We start from the raw sequence: 24,598 nt of genomic DNA on the forward strand, positions 1-24,598 counted from the left end.
TTGGTCGTTGTTTTGTAATTGAACTATCAGCTGCTGTAAAATAATCAGTTGATTCTCAGAATATGGAGCAATAACTATCAAAAAGCTACCCGTGCCATAACTAGCAGAAAAGATTATCCACTTCAGAATATGCGGTTCCCTAAATGCTATTGGTGACTGGGAGTGAATTGCTATCTGCCTAAAAAAATCTAGTTCTCGGGTTTGGGTAGATGCTGTTATGAAACTCTCTATTATCACTCACTAATGCAAAATGTGCTCTAATCGAAATTGTAGAGGATGAAATAAACACAAAGTAGTAGCATCTGCCCGAAACCCCAGGAACTAGATTTATTTAGCAATTCTGTTTTCTTTTCTTTTTTTTGTTTCCATGTTGTTTCTAACTGGTGGGTGGCACCTCGCTACCTTGTTAACTAATGTTGAACAATAGGAGAATATGTATTAATATGACAGTACAATATAAAATAAAATATGCAAGGTTAAGAATCTCAAATGTAATAATACTAGTGCGACAATACAATAATTTTTTTAGAATTTCCATACAAATAGCCTGCTTTGAAAAAACAAACACTCCCCTAAAACCGCCTACGTGTTAATACTTGCAGGCAGAATGTCGAATAGAAGAAAAGGGTAGTGGTAGCAATTCATTCATTAAAAAGTTTCATTTATATTAAGTAGAAAACTACACACATAGCTTTATATAGTACATTACAAGGATGTCATATTGTATAAACAGTAAATTATTGAAAAATTAAGGATGTATATCATATCTCATGTATTTTCAAAAGGATACATCAGCTGAATAAAACAAATGTCACATCATCAGTACCCTACAAATCCGACACAAAATGGACTATACAAATAATAGTAAAAAAGAAATAATAATATAATATAAAATAAAAGTGAATAATTCATTGATGAATGCAGTGCAAGTACCAACATCTAATTATAATTATGGACTTCACAAAAACCATTTAATCTCAAAATCTAAATTTAGTCTATTAGGATTAAGAGTATAAAACAAATTAATTCCATTTCAGATTTAGCCAAATTCTCTTTCTTACCTTTACATCTCCAATCGATCTCAACTAATTTAATTCCCCAAAACATTTTAATAGATTGAACATTCAATTCATGTTTGCTCTTACAATGATTCAATGGGAATGTGCTTCATAACCTTTTTAATCTTACGGATGTATTCACCCTATCTTTTCTTGATGTACTTTCAATGTATTGTTTGTTACATATACATTGGATAATATAAACACATTTTTTTCTTTTCCATTACAAGTAATAAATTCATTAATCATAAATTTCTTCCCTGTGGTTGTTGAAAACACTTCTTTATTATGCTTATCTCTACATCCCTGGAGGAATTACAGGAGTTATTTTCTGGTCAATGTAGATTTATATGAGAGTAAAACACTTTATTCCTACTTATTCCTAAAGTTCATAATAAAACTAGTTTTCCTAATACATGGCTTGTGAGTTATTGTTCACTGCTAAATGTGTACAAAATATAAATAAACCAATATATAAAATATACAGACAAACGCCTCTGTTATAGTATTGTGTAAATGCAGTTAAGGTTAATACAATGTGCATAAGTTAGTAGGCCTAGAATTACCATATGTTTCTTGATGAATACAGTGATATTAATAAGGGTGTCAAACATCTGTATATAGAAAGATTCACAGGCTCTAAGCACCCTCTAGTGGATCTGCATTTTAAAAACTGATTTTCAAACAGGAGAAGCCAGGTAAAATCAAGCTAATTAGCAGCCATCTTTCATTTCAATAGAAGTAGCGAGTTCAACCAGTAACATTAAGGAATAAGGAAATGTTAGACAACAATATTCATGAATGTGTGCATCCTCCTTAGTAACAGATCTGATACTCAGAGGACAATGTTATCTAAATTTCTACAGCAGACTTCGGTATTGTGAGAATTATTTAACCTATGAATCAATGCATGCAATTCAGATTTTATGTTAGAATTAGGGATGTACGGAGTCCTGGATTTTTGGGTCATATATAAAACAAGGAATGGGGTTTAGCAGGGGTAAACATCTGCTAAAATGTTTATTTAGGGCTAGAGTTCTCTTTAAAATAGAAGCACACTCTCAAGTAGATTTCTATACTACCATAACTTGGAGGAGGAAGTAGTCAGTAGTAGAGATATATTACACCTGAAAACAACAAGATGCACACATATCTTATGTAAACATCTGTTTTCTTTATCACTGTGTACTCTCTCTCAGAGGCTGTGGGGGCAAACTCCTCCCTACACGACTGACTGGCCCTAAACTAGAGATGCTCACTGACCCTCGTGTTTTGGTTCTGGATCTGGATTACCTTCGTGTTTTGGTTTTGTTTGGTTTTGTTTTGCAATTTGTTAAAAAATTTAATTTTTTGGGGCTAAAATAACATAATTTAGTGCTCCACCTGTTTCTTGGATAAGTGAGCTAATTCTACAGCTAATAAATGTCAACGAGTGCAGACCCCCCCCCCTAGTATGTGTGCTTTTATCAGAAACACACCAATCCAGAGTGCCAGACAATGCACTAAGAAGAGCCATTGAAATTCATAGCAAAAAGCCAGTTCGTCAGTGAGCTTCAAATCAGCCCCAATTCCCACAAACTTATAATCTAGTTAGGTACCTATTATGTAAAGTGCTGATTGCAAACACAACAAAACACGTGTGGGAGAATGTGGCCTCTAAGAGGCTGACTACTACTACACACAAAGACATTGCATGGATGGCTATCCAGAAATGTCTGCCTCTCAGGACATTCATGCACTCCCAGAACCTGTGCCAATATGTCCACTGCCCCTTCTGCATCACCAGAAGGGAAACAGCACAGCGGCTTTTTTGGGACTTCCCCACTGCACAGGCACTGTTGGATGCCTTGGAACATGAACATAAGGACAGTGTGCCCAGAACCTGCCTTTCATACCATTCAGTATTTTATGGATTATTTCCTGGGTCCCACATCATTGGGGCAATCCAGGAGGCCTGGAGCCTAATGAAATGCTTTAAGGACGCTATTTGGCTTGCCAGGAATCGCCTCATCTTGAAAAGGCCGGAGATGACCATCCAGGACTGTAGCAGGCTGATCCACAGCCTACTAAGAGACTATAACACCATTGACAGTCCTGAGTAAGAGGAAGAGGATTCATTTTCTGCCTCCCTCTTCTCCTTTCTCCTTCTCCCCTTATGTGTCTTATTTATTCAATGTAATGTAACACTTGCCTGCAAACTCAACAGACAAGCCTGCTTGTCTTCCTCTCCATCTTTGACTATTGGCAATGGAGCCAGCGTCTTTGGGTGTATATTACACCCTACACTTATAGTTAAAATAAAAAGAAGCAGCCTGCAAGGGCTATGTTATAAATAGAAATGCCCAAAGCAGATGTTCTGTTTGGGTCTAGATAATTCCCAGAGATTAAAATTGAAATAGAAGAAGAAGCAGTCTGCAAAGACTGCCCAATAAAATAGAAATGCCCAAAGCAGATGTTCTGTTTGGGTGTATATTATTCCCAAACCTTATTAGTGCAAATAATGAAAAATACTGTTTAATCCCTGCTAGGCCCTCCTTAATTCTACAGCTACACACACCAATCCAGGGTGGCAGCCAACGGTCAAAAAAGAGCTATTGAAATCCATAGCAAAAAAGGCAGTTTGGTGTCTGTTGGTGTATGACACCATACACTTATAGTTAAATAGAAAAAAAAAGCAGCCTGCAAAGACTGGATGCTCAATAGAAATGGCCAAAGCATCTTTTCTGTTTGTCTCTAGATTACACCCTACACGTATAGTGAAATTGACAAAAGAGCAGCCTGCAAAGACTGTACGCTAAATATAAATGCCCCAAGTCCCTTTTCTCTTTGGCGGTAGATTACACCCTACACTTATAGTGAAAGTTTTAAAAAGATGTTGTCGGCATTATCTTCAGCACCATCCTCACCCTCATCAGTGTGTACATCATCATCACAGACTATTAATTCATCTCCGCTGGAATCCGCCATTAGAGAACTGTCAGTACTTGGATGTATTTGACAGTAAAGGCCTTCCTCGTGGAAGATGTAGCTCATTTTGATGAACATCATCTTTTCCACATTTTTTGGGAAGTAACCTCCTACGTCGGTCACTGACAAGGTTCACGGCTGTGCTGAATACTCTTTCAGAGTACACACTGGAGGGTGGGCAGCTTAGGTATTGCAAAGCAAGTTTGTACATGGGTTTTCATATGGCTTGTTTTTCTTCCCAATATAGAAAGGGACTGTCTGACATTTCCATATCAATTAACTCTTGAAAATAATATATATATATATATATATAGATATAAAGTCAAATAAGGATACGGCGCACAATGGTGTGTTACTAGGGAAATTAACCCAAGTTCAGTGGGGAAATAGTAAAAAAACAACAGTTCAATGTTCCACGCTTGCTGGACGGTCCTCTAGGACCACGGGTATATGTCCAGTGTTGCATATATAAAACGACAGAATATTAAAAGCATAGGATTAGTAGGAGCAGTGTGTTAGTGATAGCCCATCACCATAGTGTTACAAACCCAAGGAATTATATATAGATTTTTGGGCAATGGGGAAAATGTCACACCCCAAGCACTTGTAGTGCAAATTCAGAAATATATAGTGCTGGTATATAATATTTTCAACACCAGAAAATAGATTTTTGGGCAATGGGGAAAATGTCACACCCCAAGCACTTGTAGTGCAAATTCAGAAATATATAGTGCTGGTATATAATTATTTCAGCACCAGAAAATAGCTTTTTATTACAAGGGGAATATGTGGCACCCAACACTTGTAGTGCTGGTATATTACAATTTCTGCAGGCAGAAAATAGTTTCTTTAGGAGGGAATATGACACCCCAAACAGTTTGTAATGTTTGGAAAAATGGCTCCTCTATACTCCTCTCTTCCTGCTGTAATAACTGCTGTAATAAATGTTCTCTCCCTGCTCTAATCCTGCGACCTAACCCTTCTCTCTCCCTCTGTCAAATGGCTTCTGGATTGCTGTGGAGGCAGATATTTATGCATTTGAAACATCACGAGAACTGAGCTCCAAGATCCGACGATGTCACAATGACATTTTGCCTCGTTTGGCCCGGCTCGGTACTCGAATACCTGAAGTTCCGGTGGGTTCAGTTCTCGTCGAACCGAGCCCGCCCATCTCTACCCTAAACTACGTGAATTTGTGAAGCACAAAACCTCAGAAGGGCAGTAAGTTGATGAAATGGCTCAGACAGGACACCCTCGGCCAGAGATGGCTCGGACTGGACACTCTCAGCAGGAGATGGCTCGGACTGGACAACCTTGGCAGGAGACGGCTCGGACTGGACACCCTCGGCAGGAAATGGCTTGGACTGTACACACTCGGCAGGAGATGACTTGGACTGAACACCCTCGGCAGGAGAAGGCTCAGACTGGACACCCTCGGCAAGAGACGCCTCAGACTTGACACACTTGGCAAGAGACGGCTCAGACTCGACACCTTCTAGTGGCAACTCAGGCTGAACCATATCAAGTGGCAACTCGGGCTGAACTTTATTAAGTGGTAAATCGGGCTGAATCGCATGGATTGGCAACTCTGGCTGAACCGCATGAAATGGCAACTCGGTCCGATACTACCCTCTCAGAAGCAGGCAGTATCTCAGGAACAGAATCACGGTTAGCAACTCAGAACTGGATACATGAGCTGGCAACTCAGACCTGGAGACAAAGGCAAGCAACTCTGAACTGGAGACAGATGCAGCCAACTCTGAACTGGAGACAGAGGCAGGCAACTCTGAACTGAAGACAGAGGCTGGCAATTCGGAACTGGAGACAGAGGCTGGCAACTCGGAACTGGAGTCAGAGGTTGGCACCTCGGAACAGGAGATAGGAACTGGTGTTTTGGGGCAAGCGGCTGAAACTGGCACCTCAGAATTTGTGCCCTCAGAACTGGTGGCTGAAACTTGCCCCTCAGGACAGTTGGCTGGAGCTGGCACCTCAGGACAGGAGGCTGGCAATATTTGCAGCCTCAGAACTGGTGGCTGAAACTGGCACCTCAGGACTGGCAGTAGAATCTGGCACTGGTGGCAGAAACTAGAGATTGTAGATGGTCAACAATTAGGACTAAGGGTAAAACTTGCTTTATATTTTTCCTAAGCAAGCCCTTACTCCTACCCCAAATACCATGCTGTAAAAAGTTATGTACATGTAATATGATGTGACTTGTTTCTTTGCACACTTACATGGATAACATACACAGCAAAATTACTCTATTGCATCCAAGATACACAATATAGATGTCTGATCTTCACTACCAGCTCCAAATAACCATGCAGTTTATGTGTTTACAGCTCTGGCCTTCAAATTAATTTTTTAATACATACAAAATCTTAACTAAGAGAACTAAACTCTGTACTTTCTCAAGAGTGAAAATCTGCATGCAAATGAGTATGAACAAGAACAACAGGTACTGTTTCTTATAATATAATTATAATAATAATCTAAGGAGAAACATGGGAGCTACTGTAAACAGAAAACTACATGAATAAATTGGGTTAATTTTCAGGAAATATTTTCCCCATGGACATGTTTATAAAATAAAACAGGTGCATGCTCATAATGTGCAGCATATTGAAGTCATATAGGATGATGGAAAGTATGCTGTTTGTGCAATAGGATTTCGATTTGTGACATTTATGTTATTATTACATGGCTCAGAACAGGTAAGGAAAGAAATAGCATAAACCTTCAATATAAACCTTCAATATAAACTTACCTGATAGGGGATGTTTGTTCTCTGATTCTTAAGTAAATTAGAAATTGCTATAGACACAGAAATGTTTATGTTGTGCCTTATTTCACGTTATTAATTTTTTAGCTAATGTTATAAATTAAAATGTCATTTAAACACTAGTAACATATTTTATTGTTTTGTTTTGGTTGCTACGGCTTCTTAAGCAGAACCACTTTGCATCCTTCATTAGGAAATCTACTCTTAGTTTTACATCATCTTTGTGCTATTGCTATTTTATCAATGAGCAATAAAATCATTATTGCGCATAGGTGATGCACTGCAGTGAACTAGGGTTATCTACTATCAGCAAATTTACAGTCAGTAAAAACGACACCACCTTTGAAAGGAAAAAGTTGTCGGCTAACCTGACACTACAGTAATTCACACACGTACATCAATCTTTTACATTCCCTGATCATCCTCTTGTTGCAGATGATTCTTATAGTTTTAGTTTTGTTCAAATTTTGATAGAGCATAATCATGTTACTATCAAAACATTTGTAAAATCTCTACATTTTCTATATATTATCAGTAAAAAAAGTTTTGATTGACGTGGTGCTAAGAGGAATCATAAAGCATGTAGAACAGGGGTTCTCCACCTTTTTCGCTCTCAGGACTTTTCATTCTCTGGCGCAAAAAACTCTAAAGCCTACATGACAATGTATTTTCTACATCTACAGTAGTAAAAGCTGCTAGTTATGCACTTAAACACACATATTTAAACACAAACCATAATTTTATATTCAAACATTTTACTCTGTCCGAAGGGAAATTTATACAGGCCAACTTTTCAACCTAGGCACACTTCCCTAATTTATCCCTATGCAATTCCCAGCCCTTTCTTCCCTAACCATGCACTGTACAGGTCCCTCTCCTCCTTCATGCACCCAACTGTTATCCACAGTGCAGACCCCTTCCTTCCCCCATCCATTGTATTGCATATACTGTATGTATCGTAGTGAAGCCATACTTGCCAACTCTCCCAAAATGTCCGGGAGACTCCCGCATTTTGCGAGAGTCTCCCGGACTCCCGGGCGAGTGTGGCAATCTCCCGAATTCTGCCCACTTCACTAGGAAGTGCCCCACTTTCTAGTGAAGTGGGCAGAATTAGATCCCAAACACCGCGATTCCCGGTGAATCGCGGTGTTTAGCCATTACGTCGCGGGGGCGGGGTCAAAATGACGCGATTTTGGTGCCCCCCCCGCACGCCCACCTGCTACAGAGAGTCTCCCGGACACCAACTTAAAAAAGTTGGTAAGTATGAGTGAAGCTCCTTTGTGGATTGGCAGACATGTGGCCTTTAGTGACAGAGCTTACTTCAGTATGCTATTTTCGTCACTAGAGTAGAATCATCACCTGCAGTTGGGCTGGATGTCTCCCAGCCCCCCTGCCTCAAGTTGTTTAGGAGCCACTTGTTTAAAGGATCTAGGGATATCCTAGAAATCTAAAATGACATTGTGTTACAATGTAGGCTTTGTGTATATATCATAAAGAGTTAAGACACTTTTGCAAACTCTGTTCAGTACTTAATTCACCATAACGAGAATGCACAACATAATAAAGGGCAAGTAAACTACCCCGGGTATACTGTATCTATGCTTAATTGGGGCAGTTGCAGGAAAATTGTGTCATATACACTTATACATCATCTGGAGTCTAAACAAAGTTGGATTTTAAATTATATTAAAAGCAAATAAAAGCTGTGACTTCTTTTTTTCAAACTACACAAAATTAAACTTTAAAAAGCGAGACAAATGTATATCGTTGTGCCGCATCAATAGTAGAGATAGGTAGAAGGAAGAAAAGTGTGGTGTTATGTCAGGACTGTTCTTTTGTCATTTTACACATCTTATTTCCTTGAAATTAAAGCTGAATATACAGTGCTTAATCTACAGTACATTTTTGTATGTAGATGTGTTATTTGTTAAAAAAAAACATGTAGCGGTATTTTTTTTAACTATACATATGAATTATAGTAACTTATTTTCAGGAGTGTTTGATGTTCAAAATTATTGTTTGCTTACAGACGTGATATCAGTTAAGATGCAATTTTTGTTGAATGGATTTTTTTAAAAATTTAATACGATTATGTGGATCAGATCACGTTGCCTGTAACCCCACCAGGTGATTAATTGTCAAACTATTTTCTAGGAAAATGCATTAACTTAATCTATAATAGAAATAACATAATTTACTGTTTCTTCTTTATTTTATTTGACATAACATACATACATTATTTTGTAATTTGATGTCTTTGTAATTTTTGTGTAATTATGCAGCTCGTTATGTAATTTCGTAAAAAGTATTGCTTCAGGTATTCATAGTAATTTGAGGGCCCTTCAGTATTAATGTTTGGTTTGTTTTAGCTGAAAGGCTCAAAGTAATGTGCATGTGTCATTTCTCAATCTCAATGACTATGCAACAAGGTATACAACACTAAATGGAATAAATTGACATAATACTGCTCCTGCCTGACACCCTTAATTAATACTTTCTTTCCAAATATACACTACAGCTGACATTTGTGACAATGGATTCATTTAATAACATATCAGATTACATGGTTAACCCACAGAAATCCCATCCTTTGATCGCTATGTTGGGGAAATTCAATGCAACGGAAGTGACAGAATTTGTTTTTGTGGTTTTTGCCTTTCACCCCAGTCTCCAGTACGCTGTTTTCTCACTCTTCCTGCTGTTATACACCTTGCTTCTGTGTGGGAATATTGTGATCATGTTGACCATCAGGGCAGATTATCGTCTCCATAACCCAATGTACTTTTTCCTTGGTAAACTGTCTTTTATTGATCTTTGCTACTCATCTGTAACTGTGCCAAACATGTTGGTAGATTTCTTTTCTGACAGGAAATCTATTTCATTTAATGGATGCATCACTCAACTGTACTTCTTCCACTTTTTTGCCTGTGCAGAATGTTTGATTTTTACAGCCATGGCTTATGATCGCTATGTAGCAATTTGCAGACCACTGCAGTATTCCAGCATTCTGAGCAAACAGCTTTGTCTCTGGATGGTAGCAGTAATATGGGCTATTAGCTTTGCTCACTCCAACATCCAGACAACATTAACTATGGGGCTGCCATTCTGTGGTCCTAATGAAATTAACAGCTTCATTTGTGACATCCCACCTCTAATAAGGCTGGCATGTACTGACACAACCATGATTGATGCTATGATAGTGACCAACAGTGGGATTCTAGCACTAGGCTGCTTTTTAGCTGTCCTAATATCATATATTGGCATTGGTAAGACAATCTTTAAAATACGAAATGTTGAAGGGAGACGCAAAGCATTTTCAACTTGTGCTTCCCATCTTACGGTGGTAACTTTGTTCTTTGGACCTGGTGTCTTCATTTACATGAGACCATCCAAAACCTCTCAAGCTGATGAAGTGGTGACTGTGTTCTACACTATCATAGCACCAATGCTGAATCCAATTATCTATACCTTGAGGAATGAGGAAATGAAGACATCCATGAAAAAACTCTGGGGGAGAAATATGAAACAAAATTAATGTGAAATTATATTTATTTCAAAAGTGTCATAACTGAAAATGCTTTAGATAGAGCCACAATGTGATCAAGGGAAGAATTACTGTACAAAGCATTCTACATTTTTTTACATTTAAGTCTATTGAAGGTGTGTCTGTCCACTTCCATTGGACTTTGATTTAAATGGTGCCTCTAAGCACAACACTTTTGGGCGCTACTAATGCACACAATATCCAATAGATCAGTGAGGTTTAATACTGTATATGTGTTTTAAAGTTGTGTTATCATCATCATCATCATCATCATCAATATATTCCGTAGCGCTTTACAATTGGGGACAAACATAGTAAACTAATAAACAAACTGGGTAAAACAGTCAAAGAGGTGAGAAGGCCCTGCTCGCAAGCTTACAATCTATTGGACAATGGGAGTTTGACACATGAGGTTAAGTCTACATTTGCAGTCGGCCCAGTCATACTGCAAAGGTAAAAGTGACTCATAAGCTAAATGATCTGCGTCACACAACAATGTTGGTCATGGGGTATTTGTATAACGGGTGGTAATAGGGTAATGTAGTGAGGTTAAGAGGGTGGTTGAGGAATATTATAAGCTTGTCTGAAGAGGCGGGTTTCCAGAGAACGCTTGAAAGTTTGTAGATCAGAGGAGAGTCTTATTGTGCAAGGGTGAGAATTCCATAGAGCGGGTGCACCCCGAAAAAAGTCCTGTAACCGGGAATGGGAGGATATAATGAGTGTGGATGAGAGACGCAGATCTTGTGCAGAATGGAGTTGCCGAGTTGGGAGATATTTTGAGACAAGAGAGGAGATGTATGTTGGTGCAACTTTGTTGATGGCCTTGTAGGTTAGTAAACGTATTTTATATTGGATGCGGTAGAAAACAGGCAACCAGTGTACAGACATACAGAGTGATTCAACAGAGGAATAACGATTTGCAAGGAAAATTAATCTTGCCGCAGTGTGCAAAATAGATTGTTTGTGTTTGAGTCTGTTTTTGGAAAGGCCAGTAAGGAGGGAATTGCAATAGTCAATGTGGGATATGATAAGTGCATGAATTAAGGTTTTTGCAGTGTCTTGTGTGAGATATGTGTGAATTCTGGAAATGCTTTTTAGATGTATGTAACATGATTTAGATATAGGGGGGGTATTCAATTGTTTCTTTTAACGCGCTAAAACAAAAAAAAACGAGCGCTCGAAAAAAACTTCATATTATACGGTAATTTTGCGCGCGTAAACAGTTAATACGGTACTTACTCGCTGCCAGCGGGCTGAATTTCAGCTCGCTGCTCAGGGAGCTGCGAGATGAAATTTAGCGTGTAATTACCGTATTAACGGTAATATTTTTAGAGCGCTCGTTTTTTTTTGTTTTAGCGCGTTAAAAGAAACAATTGAATACCCCCCATAGAGTCAATGTGGGGAACAAAGGATAGGTGTAAGTCAAGGATTACACCTAGGCAGCGAGCTTGTGGGGTGGGATTTCTGGTCATTTTATCAACAGAGATAGAAATGTCAGGTATGCTCTTGTTAGTGAGTGGGAATATTATTAACTCTGTTTTAGAAAGATTAAGTTTGAGTTGGCGAGAGGACATCCAAGATGAAATGGCAGAAAGACAGTCAGCTACATGGGACAACACAGATGTCGAGAGATCAGGAGAGGATAGATAAATTTGGGTATCATCCGCATAGAGATGATACTGGAATCCAAAGGAACTTATTAGATTTCCAAGAGAAGCAGTATAGATAGAGAACAGCAGAGGACCTAGCACTGAGCCTTGCGGTACTCCAACTGATAAAGGAAGCGGAGCAGAGGTGGTCCCAGAGAAACTAACAGTGATCGAGCGATTAGAAAGGTAGGATGAGAAGCAGGATAGAACAGTGTCTTGAAGTCCTAGGGATTGCAGCGTTTGTATGAGAAGAGAGTGGTCAACGGTGTCAAATGCAGCCGAGAGATCCAGGAGAATTAGGAGAGAGTAATGGCGTTTAGTGTTAGCAGTGATTAGATCATTGACAACCTTAGTCAACGCAGTCTCTGTGGAGTGTTGAGAACGAAAGCCAGACTGAAGAGGATCCAACAGGTTTTTTGCGGAAAGGAAGCGTGTGAGGCGAGTGTAGGCAAATCTCTCTAGAAGCTTGGAGGGGCACGGCAGCTGAGAGATGGGATGGTAATTTGAGAGAGAGTAAGGGTCGGAATCTTGTTTTTTTTAGAATAAGAGTAATCACTGCATGCTTGCATAGTGATGGAAAGATGCCAGTAGAGAGCGAGAGATTACAGATTTTAGTTAGAGGTGAGATGAGCACAGAAGACAGGGATCTACCAATTTGCGAGGGAATAGGATCAAGAGGACAAGAGATAGAGTAGGAGGATAAGAAGAGAGTAGAGATTTTCTCTTCATTTGTGGGATCAAATGAAGAGAGGGTGTAAAAGGTTGGTGGGAAGGAATTGAGCCGATTGCTTGTAGAGGAAGAGGATACCAATTCTAGTCTGTTCTTATCAATCTTGTCCTTGAAATAGGAAGCAAGATCATGGGCACTGATAGTAGACGGAGGGTTTGGGGTGGGAGGATTGAAAAGAGCTTTAAGTGTCTTAAAAAGGTGTTTGGGGTTAGAAGCCTGAGCATAGATAAGAGATTGGAAGTATGTTTGTTTTGCAGCATCCAGAGCATTTCGATAGGAGCGGTAGATAGAAGTATATGTGAAGAAGTCATTAGAGGTGCGAGATTTACGCCAGTAATGTTCTGCTTTACGGGAAAGTTTTGAAGTTTTCGCGTTGCTGTAGTGTGCCACAGCTGACATCGAAGTTGACGTGTAGTATGTAGAGTCGCTGGAGCCACTTGATCAATGGCCGTTGCTAAGGTTTGGTGAGGAGAATGTAGAGATAGGGGAGAGAAGGTGTTGGAGAGAGGTGGAAAATTGTTGAAAATTAATAGAATTAAGATTTCTGTTTGGTAGAGTTAGACAGTAGAGAGGTTAGAGCAGTGGGGGTGAGCGTATGGCTGATAAGGTGATAATCCGAGAGGGAGAAGGGTGTGTTAAGAAAGTTAGAAAGTGAGCATAGTCTAGTGCAAACAAGATCAAGGCAATGGCCATCCCGATAAGTAGATGATTCAATCCACTGCGAGAGGTCAAGTGAGGAGGTTAGAGAGAGTAGTTTGGAAGCAGCATTGGAAGGTGGGTTATCAATGGGGATGTTGAAATCACCCAAGATGCGGGTGCGGATGTCTGAAGATAAGAAATCCTCATTAAATTGTTGGTGTGCTCCAGGGGGACGATATATCACCGAAACACGTAGAGAGAATGGATTAAAAATGCGAATAGCATGTACTTCAAAAGATGTGAACTTGAGTGATGGGACATTTGGTAGAACTATGAATGTGCAATGTGGGGAGAGAAGTAGTCCAACCCCACATCCTTGTCTGCCTTCAGATCTGGAGGTGTGGGTGAGTTGGAGGCCACCATGTGAAAGTGCTGCAGGTGAGGCAGTGTCTGATTGCATGAGCCATGTTTCAGTTATTGCCAGTAGGTTGAGTTTTTTTGAGAGGAAGAGATCATGAATGGAGGTAAGTTTGTTACTAACAGAGCTTTCATTCCAAAGGGCACATTTAAAGGACTTTGGAAGAGAGGGGAGGCAGGTGATGTGTTTGAGGTTTGCTATAGAGCGGTAGTGCTCCAACTGTTTTAGAGATAAGTAATCTAATTGTAAAGGTAATAAATCATCCAAAAAACAGTTTAATTCTTCGTTGGTAGGCCTTCATTTATTATACACACAAAACAGATTGTCTTCCTCTCCATCTATGCATATTGGCAATGCAGCCATCGTCTTTGGATGTATATTACACCCTACACTTATAGTTAAATATGTAAAGAAATGGAAAAAGGCAGTTTGCTTTCTGTCTCTATAGGCCCCCCTCCACTTGTTTACAAAACCAAAAATTTCAGCCGTTATAGACTGTACAATATTAATTGACATGGAGAAAGCCAGTTTGGTTTCTGTCTCTCTAGGCTTCTCTCCACTTGTATAAAATACAAAAAAATTCAGCCGTTATAGACTGTACAATATTAATTGACATGGAGAAAGCCAGTTTGGATTCTGTCTCTCTAGGCCCCCCTCCACTTGTATAAAATACCAAAAAATTCAGCCGTTATAGACTGTACAATATTAAGAGAAATGGACAAAGGCAGTTTGGGGTCACTCTGTCTATGACACCCTACACTTAAGGAGAAATTGCCCAAACAGCAGCCTTTCAAGACGGTACGTGATATGGAAATGCCACAAGTTCCTTTCCTCTTTGGGGGTAGATTGCACCCTACACTTACAAAGAAAGTTTTCAAAAGATGTTATCGTCATCATCTTCAGCTTCTTCCTTACCCTCATCAGTGTGTACGTCATCATCACAGATTATCAATTCATCGCCTCTTGAATCCGCCATTAGAGAACAGTCAGTGCTTGGATGTCTTGGATGGTGAAGGCCTTCCTCGTGGAACATGTAGTTCATTTTTATAAACATTTTCTCCACATTTTTGGAAAGTAACCTTCTACGGCGATCACTGACTAAGTATACTGCTGTGCTGAACACTCGTTCAGAGTACACACTGGAGGGTGGGCAGCTTAGGTATTGCAAAGCAAGTTTGTTCATGGGTTTCCAAATGGCCTGCTTTTCTTCCCAGTAAGGAAAGGGACTGTCTGACATTTCCATATCAACTACCTTTTGAAAGTAATCCTCCACCATTCTTTGCATGTTTATACTCGTATTGGATGGAGTTATGGGCAAAGTGACACATTTTTTCGAAAAATCCTTCAAACCAGCCCAGATGTTAAATTGTTCTGGTCTGCCACCTGCGTCTTCCCTGCTTCTTTTTGGGAAATTTAATTTTTCACTTGAGAAAGTGAAGGAGGACACGTTGTCAAGCCGAGGCCCAGTTCAGCGGCCAACTTGCTGAGCAATAGCTCTTTGCAAAAGTTCACATCTCACTCATTTACAAGTAAAGACTCAATGTAGGTTTTAAACCTTGGATAAAGCACAGTGGCCAAAACGTACTGATCCGAGATCAAGATCTTAATAACTCGAGGATCATTGTGATGCAAATTAAGTACTTGATCGACAAGGCCAACATACTTTGCTGAATTGCTTGCTTTCAGCTCCTCCTTCATTTTCTCAAGCTGTTTTTCCAATAGTCTAGTTAAAGGAATGACTTGGCTCAAACTAGCAGAGTCTGCACTCACCTCACACGTTACAACTTTAAATGGTTTCAGCACCTTGCACAGGACTGAAAGGATTGCCCACTGTGCAAGAGTGAAACACATCCCCCCTCCTTTCCCAAGGGCTTGGCTTGTGCAATATGCTTGGATGGCTTTGCGCTGTTCCTCCATCCTCTGAAGCATGTACAGGGTGGAATTCCACCTAGTTACCACCTCTTGCTTAAGTTGGTGGCAGGGCAAGTTAAACTGCTCTTGGAGCTGCTGTAATCTCCTACATGCTGTGGCTGAATGCCTGAAATGGCCTGAAATCTTACAGGCCACCGAAAGCATCTCCTGCACCTCACGGTTATTTCATAGGAAGCTCTGCACCACCAAGTTGATGGTGTGAGCAAAACAGGGAATATGTTGGAATTCACCCAGCTGTAATGCTCGCACTATATTGTTGGCGTTATCAGAAATGACATACCCTGGGGAGAGTCTGAGTGGTATAAGCCATGCATCAATCACGTCTCTCAGTTTGCGTAACAAATTGTCAGCCATATGCCTGTTAGTGAAGCCGGTGATACAAAGAGTGGCCTGCCTGTGACAAATGTTACGTAGTGGTGTACATGCTGCTGTTGTTCCTGCTGGTGAAGGTGAATGACCAACCCAGTGGGCTGTCACAGTCATATAGTCTTTGGTTTGCCCACTTCCACTTGTCCACATATCTGTGGTTAAGTGGACAGTGGGCAGAATGGCATTTTTCAGCGCAATCTCTATATTTTTACACACTTTTTGGTATAGTTGTGGAATTGCTTTACGAGAGAAATGGTGTCGCGATGGAATTCTGTAACGCGGACACAAAACCTCAATTACCTGTGAAAAACCAGCTGCGTTTATTGTGGAGATTGGACGCAGATATAACACTAACATTGCAGCCATGGCGTCTGTGATTCACTTGGCGACTGAATGAGTGCTGTCATATTTGCTTCCCCTCGCAAATGATTGTTTCACAGTTAATTGCTGAAATGTAGGACTGCTCATTTTCTTGACCTGCCTCTGGGATGACGATTCACCCCCAGCAGCAGCAACAGCAGCAGCAGCAGTGGGACTAATGCTTTCTTCAGAGGAATCAATAATAGTGCAGGAGTCATCCAGCCTTAAGTGGGATGCCGGGCTAACTCTGAGCGCTACTGAGGATATTGATGAGGATGGTGTGGTGGGTGTATTTTGTAGCCGTCAGGATGTCGGTGAGCGGAGGGTCTTAGCAGATGATGGAGTGCTTGTATTTTTTTGGGAAGAACTTTCACCTTTTCCCAACACTTTGCCATGAACTCTCATTAAATGGCGTAACATAGACGAGGTTCCAAGATGGTTAAGGTCCCTCCCTCGACTGACTGTGGCTTGACATACACTACAAATGGCAAAACAATTGTTGTTTGGATTTGGGTAGAAATAATTCCACACATAAAAGGTGGATTTTTTTGTTTTATGCCCAGGCATGACAATGGCCTTTTTCTTGTCACGTGCCAGAACTGCTGCCACTGGTGCAGGACTTACACAAACAACCTCATCCTCATCAACATCCTAATTAGCGCCCTCGTCATCTACACAAATCTCACCCTCATCCTCTTCTAATTCCAAAGTGGCATCCTCAATTTGGGTATCACCAGCTACACTCGGGCTATTAAGCCACACATGAGCAGAATGCTCACGATTAGATATCCCACTGTTGGATGGACTCTCCACAGGGATTGTTGTCATTTGTGAATAAGAGCAAATATTCTCCTGTAATGCCTTACTGTTATCTTGCAGCTCGGCTTTGACGCGTAACAGTAGTTGTGCACCAATTGTAGGCTCGGTAACTTTTTGGGATCTGCCACTAATAGCCAAAGGTGAAGGCATCATTCTCTCTTTGCCACTGCATGTGTAGAATGGCATGTTTGCAATTTTTTTTTTATCGGCACTTAACTTTTGCTCAGTAATACATATTTTTCGCTTCAACACAGTAAATTTTTTTGGGTTTTTGTTTTTTGCACTGATTTGGAAACACTCTGTTGTTTGACATTGCCTTGGCCAGATGACGTACTGGGAACACTAACATCAGGACTGGTGACAGAACCTGGTTGCTCATTCTGATCATATGTGGACTGCTTTGAATCCATTCTGAGTGCAAAGCACTTATTTAGTGGTAAAAATTATTTGGTAAGATGCTGCTGACAGATATGACTTTTGACAGCCAGAAATATTTATGCACAATTATGGGGGACACCCCAAAAGCACTGAGGAGTGCTAAAAATTATTTGGTAAGATGCTGCTGACAGATATGACTTTTGACAGCCAGAAATATTTATGCACAATTATGGGGGACACCCCAAAAGCACTGAGGAGGGCTAAAAATTATTTGGAAGATACTGCTGACAGATATGACTTTTGACAGCCAGAAATATTTATGCACAATAATGGGGGACACCCCAAAAGCACCGGGGAGTGCCAAATATTAAAACAAAATTATAAACCTCTATCCTCCTCTCTTCTCTAGCGATTTTTGTTAGAGCAATTGCAAGAAGAATATTGTATTCTCTGTCCCTGCTCTAATCAGCCTGTGACTACACCCTGCTCTCTCCCTCTGTCAAATGGCGATGGATTGCTGTGGAGGCATGTATTTATAATCTTCAAGTATCACGAGAACCGAGCCCCGAGATCCGACGATGTCACGATGACGTTCGGACTCGATTTCGATTCAGAGCGGGCGGGAGAGTACCAAGCTCCTCAGCTCGGTACTCGGATAGCCAAATATCGGTTGGTTTGGTTCTCGGGGAACCGGACCCGCCCATCTCTAGTATAGATAGACAAGTATTGCAGAAATAGACTTTGCAGATATAGCTTATTCCTGGGAGTAATCAAATGTAGTCCAATGTTTGTTCAACTGTGCATTTTCGTACACTTTGTGAGAAAACCCAATTATTGCAGAAAACACATACGTCTCACCACACATACGTCACCCCATAGACTGAAGCTAAGATGCAGTCAGGCTAATTTAGGAAAAAACTACAACTGTGCTAATTGGTCAGCTAATCAAAGGAAAAAAACCTTATTTCTCTGGCGCTAATAAACAAAAATTAAGAGAATATATATATAAAAAAACATTTAGGTATCAAATGCAGCAACTTAAAAAAGAGGCAGTGTTAAACCTCTATAAGGATATAACAAATAAAAAATAAAAAACAAAAAGTTGCGCAGAATCTCCTAATATTTATTCAATAGATCAATGAGGATAAATAAAACATATAAAATAAGTGCACAATATATAATGCAAAAAAAGATCAATTGAATAGATGTTCAAGCCACAGTTAAACCACAGGTGTTGATACAGATAATGTAATATACTTTTATACTCATAAATACCCCTTAAGCCTAAGATGGTAATTGATATATAATATAATATTATCCAGCTGATGTACTAATGTTATAATATCAAAATGAATTGACATATATAACAGGGATATCCCTCCTGAATATTTAAACGGTCATGCATGCGTCTTTTAGATATAAAATCCACAAGAAATATAGACAGTGGTCCAGTAATGGAAGATCATATATAAATATATATTTGTAGTCCAGAGTAAAGTTAGATATCTTCGAATCCAAATCCTTCAGGGTTATGTATCAAATATCTTAATTTGTGTATCACAAGTATATTTATAATGTCCATAATGAATCAATTGCCTGAGGCTAATCACGGACTAGACACATATAAAACAACTTCTTACCGCCTGAGCGGCTAATAAATGGTTGAATCAAATACCTCCGATGAATTTGCCTCCAGAAATAATCATATATAAATCCAGTCCAATGTTTGAGGCTAATATCGGATTCGGCACGTAATAGACAACTTCTTACCGTCTAAGCGGCTATAAGGTAATTGAAGCACGTACCTCCGATCGTTCTGCTTTCAAAGTTGGTGAAGATAGTCTCTTATCCGGAAAAGAAATAGAAAGGTATACCTTCTTACCGTATAAACGGTTATTGAAAGCGTGTTACATCCAGTCTTCGGTGCGCACCAATTCAGACGTCCGGATAGAAAGCAGTAATCTTAGATGAAAGTTCCATTTGAGTAGTGAGGTGATACCTTATAACAATTTGATCTAAATGATAGGCAGCAGACAAAGCAAGCGACGCGTTTCGTCAAGCAGTCTGCTTGAGAAAGTCTGTTATACAGACGATCAAATTGTTTAGATCAAATTGTTATAAGGTATCACCTCACTACTCAAATGGAACTTTCATCTAAGATTACTGCTTTCTATCCGGACGTCTGAATTGGTGCGCACCGAAGACTGGATGTAACACGCTTTCAATAACCGTTTATACGGTAAGAAGGTATACCTTTCTATTTCTTTTCCGGATAAGAGACTATCTTCACCAACTTTGAAGGCAGAACGATCGGAGGTACGTGCTTCAATTACCTTATAGCCGCTTAGACGGTAAGAAGTTGTCTATTACGTGCCGAATCCGATATTAGCCTCAAACATTGGACTGGATTTATATATGATTATTTCTGGAGGCAAATTCATCGGAGGTATTTGATTCAACCATTTATTAGCCGCTCAGGCAGTAAGAAGTTGTTTTATATGTGTCTAGTCCGTGATTAGCCTCAGGCAATTGATTCATTACGGACATTATAAATATACTTGTGATACACAAATTAAGATATTTGATACATAACCCTGAAGGATTTGGATTCGAAGATATCTAACTTTACTCTGGACTACAAATATATATTTATATATGATCTTCCATTACTGGACCACTGTCTATATTTCTTGTGGATTTTATATCTAAAAGACGCATGCATGACCGTTTAAATATTCAGGAGGGATATCCCTGTTATATATGTCAATTCATTTTGATATTATAACATTAGTACATCAGCTGGATAATATTATATTATATATCAATTACCATCTTAGGCTTAAGGGGTATTTATGAGTATAAAAGTATATTACATTATCTGTATCAACACCTGTGGTTTAACTGTGGCTTGAACATCTATTCAATTGATCTTTTTTTGCATTATATATTGTGCACTTATTTTATATGTTTTATTTATCCTCATTGATCTATTGAATAAATATTAGGAGATTCTGCGCAACTTTTTGTTTTTTATCAGCTAATCAAAGGAAAAGAAAACATTTGTTGAATAGGCTAGAGGAGTCCAGATACCTATCATACATTAGGCATCAATAAAAGACTGGGCCAACCTAAGTCTACACAGATAACAAATTCCTATAACATACTTTTAAACACAATTGCAGGGATGAAATACACAGATTAATGTTCAGAATGTGTTATGAATGTTGCTATATATTGTGAATATACAGTAAGCTAATGTTGTGATATTTTTCTAAGGTTATAAGTTAGACAAGTTATTCTTAAATGTGGCCAGGTTGAGTGTTTAATCAGGGATAAAAGAGAACAATAGGTATGTGCTAAACAACTAGCATATGCAGATACTATCAACCTTTTCATGGTTAGCCAGCAAGGATATCATTATACAGTACCCATAGCCGGATTAAGGGGGGGGCACAGGGGGCACGTGCCCCGGGCCCCCTCTCTCTGAGGGCCCCCCGCCGCCTAGGAGGAGAGAAGCTGCTGCATGTTTTGATTAACTGTCTGTTTCACCCCCCTCCCCCGCTCGTGAGCGGGGGTGGGGGGGTGAATTAGACAGATAATCAAAACATCATTGGTGGTCAGTGGCAGATTGCACCTTAGACAGGAAGTGCTCATTTTTCACTTCCTGTCTGAGCAGCGAGCAAGGTAAGACAGAGAGAGAGAGAGAGTGTGTGTGTGTTTGTGTGGTTTTTTTTTTCACACAGGGGCTTGTGTCTGACGGTAGCAGAGGGCTTGTCTGCAGGTTCAGCTGATATTACAGCACAGATTTATGTTTACATGTCCAATTTAAAGTACATAATGGTATTGCCAAATATGCTCATGATATGGGCAGAGCATGCCATGGCTTCAGTTGAACAAATGTGTGGTAATTTGTGTTCCTGATTTTTTGCCATGGAGTGTTGGGCAATATAGATAATAACCAATAACGCCTTTGGAAAATATAACCATTTTTTTTATTTCAAACATGCAAAATATTACATTTGCATTCATGACCAGGGACTTCTAGTAGATTTAATAAAGAACTAACTATTACCCTCATTTGCAGACCTGTACTCACTTGATCATATGAATGGGCATATCACTGCCTCTCACAAGGTCATCACAGGCATCTCCTAAAAATAATCTGTGCTACTGTTGTTCTCTACTTCCCCCTCACTTCAAAACTGGTGCCACCGAGCAGGAGATGAATAATGATAACTAAAAGGTGCACTAATTGCACCTATTAAAGCTCATTAGGAATGCAGCCCTTACCTCAAACAGCATAGACCCTAAGGGAGACTTACAGCAGCAATAGGTGAAGTAGATAAATATGAAATTAGTAGACATATGGTATTAGCTAAAAAGTGCCCGTGAGGAAGTCCACAATAGGAAAAAACACAGTGGATATCATCTAAGGACCAGTCTAGAGAGATCTGGATCGAGTACCATTCATATGTGGCTGCCATCATTGGAAAATGACTGTTAATCCTGGGAATCCACATTAAGTACAGCAGATAACCCTTTTTGCTTCTGATTTTGTATATCTGCATTTTGTTAAACTTTATTACATTTGATGATTTTATTACACTATATTGCTGCTATCTTTTTCTGTTCTGTATAACTGCATCTATTGAGCTGCTTGCTACCTATGAGAATCAGATCCACTGGAAATCTACAGATCACAAGACATTTGAGATAAGCTTACATATGTATTCCATCTGGTGTGCATTTTTCTTTTGGGCATAGCTGCAATTTATTAATATACTGCACTATTAGGGGGGAGGGCTCTCTGCAAATTATTTATCTACAGACTCTACACTTGTTGACAACCTCTAAAACGATGAGGAAGTAACTGTATTTGTTTTACCATGGGGAAACTTGTGTCTATTTAGTACAGTTTCTTTGTTTACTGGCACCTTTTCACTGTATTTTGGAACAGCATCTTATTTTACACTTTTTTTTAGTCTTTTAGCAGACATTTATGAAGAGGTGGGAAGGATTCTCTACTCACATTATTCTACATTAAATTGTTAAAGAAAAAAAAAAAAAAAGGGTATACGAACTGCAGTACTCAGGGAAATCCATTTTAAAATGAATATTAACACTCGTAGATCAAAAAAGCGTTTGTAACAATTTAAAACAAATCTAAAAAATAAACATAGGCAACATAATACACAAGCACCAGACTTTTATCATATATAATATTAAAACAAACACAACCGGGTGCTAATGCAACCTAAAAGGTGATTACCAGCAGCTTTAAATGGGCTCCAGACCCATAAGGTAGATAAACAAAGATAAAAGGATAATAAAGCGCTAGGTAAAACACACAATTATGAATTTAATAAAATATTATGCACAATTACATACACAGTGGTTATGGCCATAAACACCCCCACAGGGCATATAGATAAAAAAGCATTCAATGCATATAAAACAGCAAATACACCTTATTCAGGGTATTAGATTGAAGCGCTGGTGATTAGAGATGGTCTTGACTCATAAGTATCACCTCTAGATTCTTAGCATATTATATAAACGAGGTAATATGTTGCTATAGGTACATTGAGTCACATGGAAGATGAAATAACAGCCGCTTTGCGGTAGGGACGAGACCCTTATATATTGAGTCAGCTGAAGTGTAACCAATTAAGGTATAACATGGAATTCTACCCATATAAACAGCCAAAGAGTCAGGCCCGGCACTCCCATTAGGCAACCTTAGGCAGTTGCCTAGGGCGCCGGGACCTGCAGGGCGCCGCTGACTAGATTTTCTAATCTAGTCAGCGGCTCAGGAGAGGGTTGCAGCGGCGGCGGGGTGCCGCCTCTGTTTTTCAGTGTCCGCGGCGCATCTGTGAAGTATCACACTGTCTGTCAGACAGACAGTGTGAATAAAGTTCTTTCCCGGCGCCCCCCTCCCCTTCCAGAATGCATCACTCCGCCTCCTGTGTGAAGAAGGCGCGGATCAGCTAGAGAAAAGGTAAGTAAAATCTACTTTTTTTTTTTGTGTGTCCGCGGAGGGGAGGGGGGGGGCGGCAAAATTTTGCCTAGGGCGCAGTGAACCCTAGCACCGGCGCTGCAAAGAGTAGTAATAATTTCCTGCAAACAGTCGTCTTCTGGTAATGTGTATAGGCGTGATCAGCTGTTCTTAAGTATGCACACGCACCACTATACATGCATTTATTAGCTGTATTAACGGGTCGATCCACATGAATTCAGATCATATCCACTGAATGACACATTCCATCTGTTATACAGTTAGAAACTGTTAATATGCATCCCATATATTCCGCATAAAGTGAACACAGTACCTCGCAACAATGTTTCTCCGTAAGAAGAGGTGCCTTGTAATATATGCTGAATGTAATATATTACCAGCCCTTGTAATCAGCATATAGCTGATGATCCCCGTCCTCGTGCTCACGGACGAATATGCTGAGTCTTTCTCCAAGCGCTATCGATCATAAAACCCCGGGGTTGTTCTGTGCCAAACGTATAAAGCATGTATTTTCCAAAGCATAGATACAGAACTGCTTGACGCGTTTCTCGGCGCCTGCCGTTTCATCATAAGCATGTTCCCGATGTCCTGACCACTTAGTATTTAACCCCTAGATCTAAAGATCCTCCAATTGGCAGCTTGTTTTCAAAGTGGTCACATAACCTCACAGGTTTCCTTCATTACGCCAATTTGTAGTGATTCAGAGATACGTGAGGGCATCAACACATAAACACATAAATATAAAAAAGAGGTTTCTGTTCGTAGAACACATTCACAATACACATTATAAATACACTTATCAAACAATAATATAAATACCAAATATATATGAAAGTAAATCTACAATTCAGTGGACATTAATCCGTAAGAAAATTCACATAGTTGACTCAGGCTCCATACTTAAATCTATGAAATTATACGACTAACTGAGTTGTCC

The 24,598-nt window shown here is 39.6% G+C and overlaps 1 protein-coding gene across 1 annotated transcript; it reads left to right on the forward strand.

The window, feature by feature from the left end:
* The first annotated feature begins 9,340 nt into the window (after nt 1-9,340).
* Nucleotides 9,341-10,342, forward strand: LOC142151013 (olfactory receptor 4E2-like). The gene has a single exon (XM_075206302.1). It carries the CDS (start codon nt 9,341-9,343, stop codon nt 10,340-10,342), a length of 1,002 nt encoding a protein of 333 aa, XP_075062403.1.
* Nucleotides 10,343-24,598: the final 14,256 nt, after the last annotated feature.

The sequence above is a fragment of the Mixophyes fleayi genome, chromosome 1 (genome assembly GCF_038048845.1).
Source record: "Mixophyes fleayi isolate aMixFle1 chromosome 1, aMixFle1.hap1, whole genome shotgun sequence".
NCBI classification, from domain to species: Eukaryota; Metazoa; Chordata; class Amphibia; order Anura; family Limnodynastidae; genus Mixophyes; species Mixophyes fleayi.

Coding starts and splice junctions, on each gene's coding strand:
- LOC142151013 (XM_075206302.1), top strand. CDS start 9,341: ATGGATTCATTTAATAACATATCAGATTACATGGTTAACCCACAGAAA.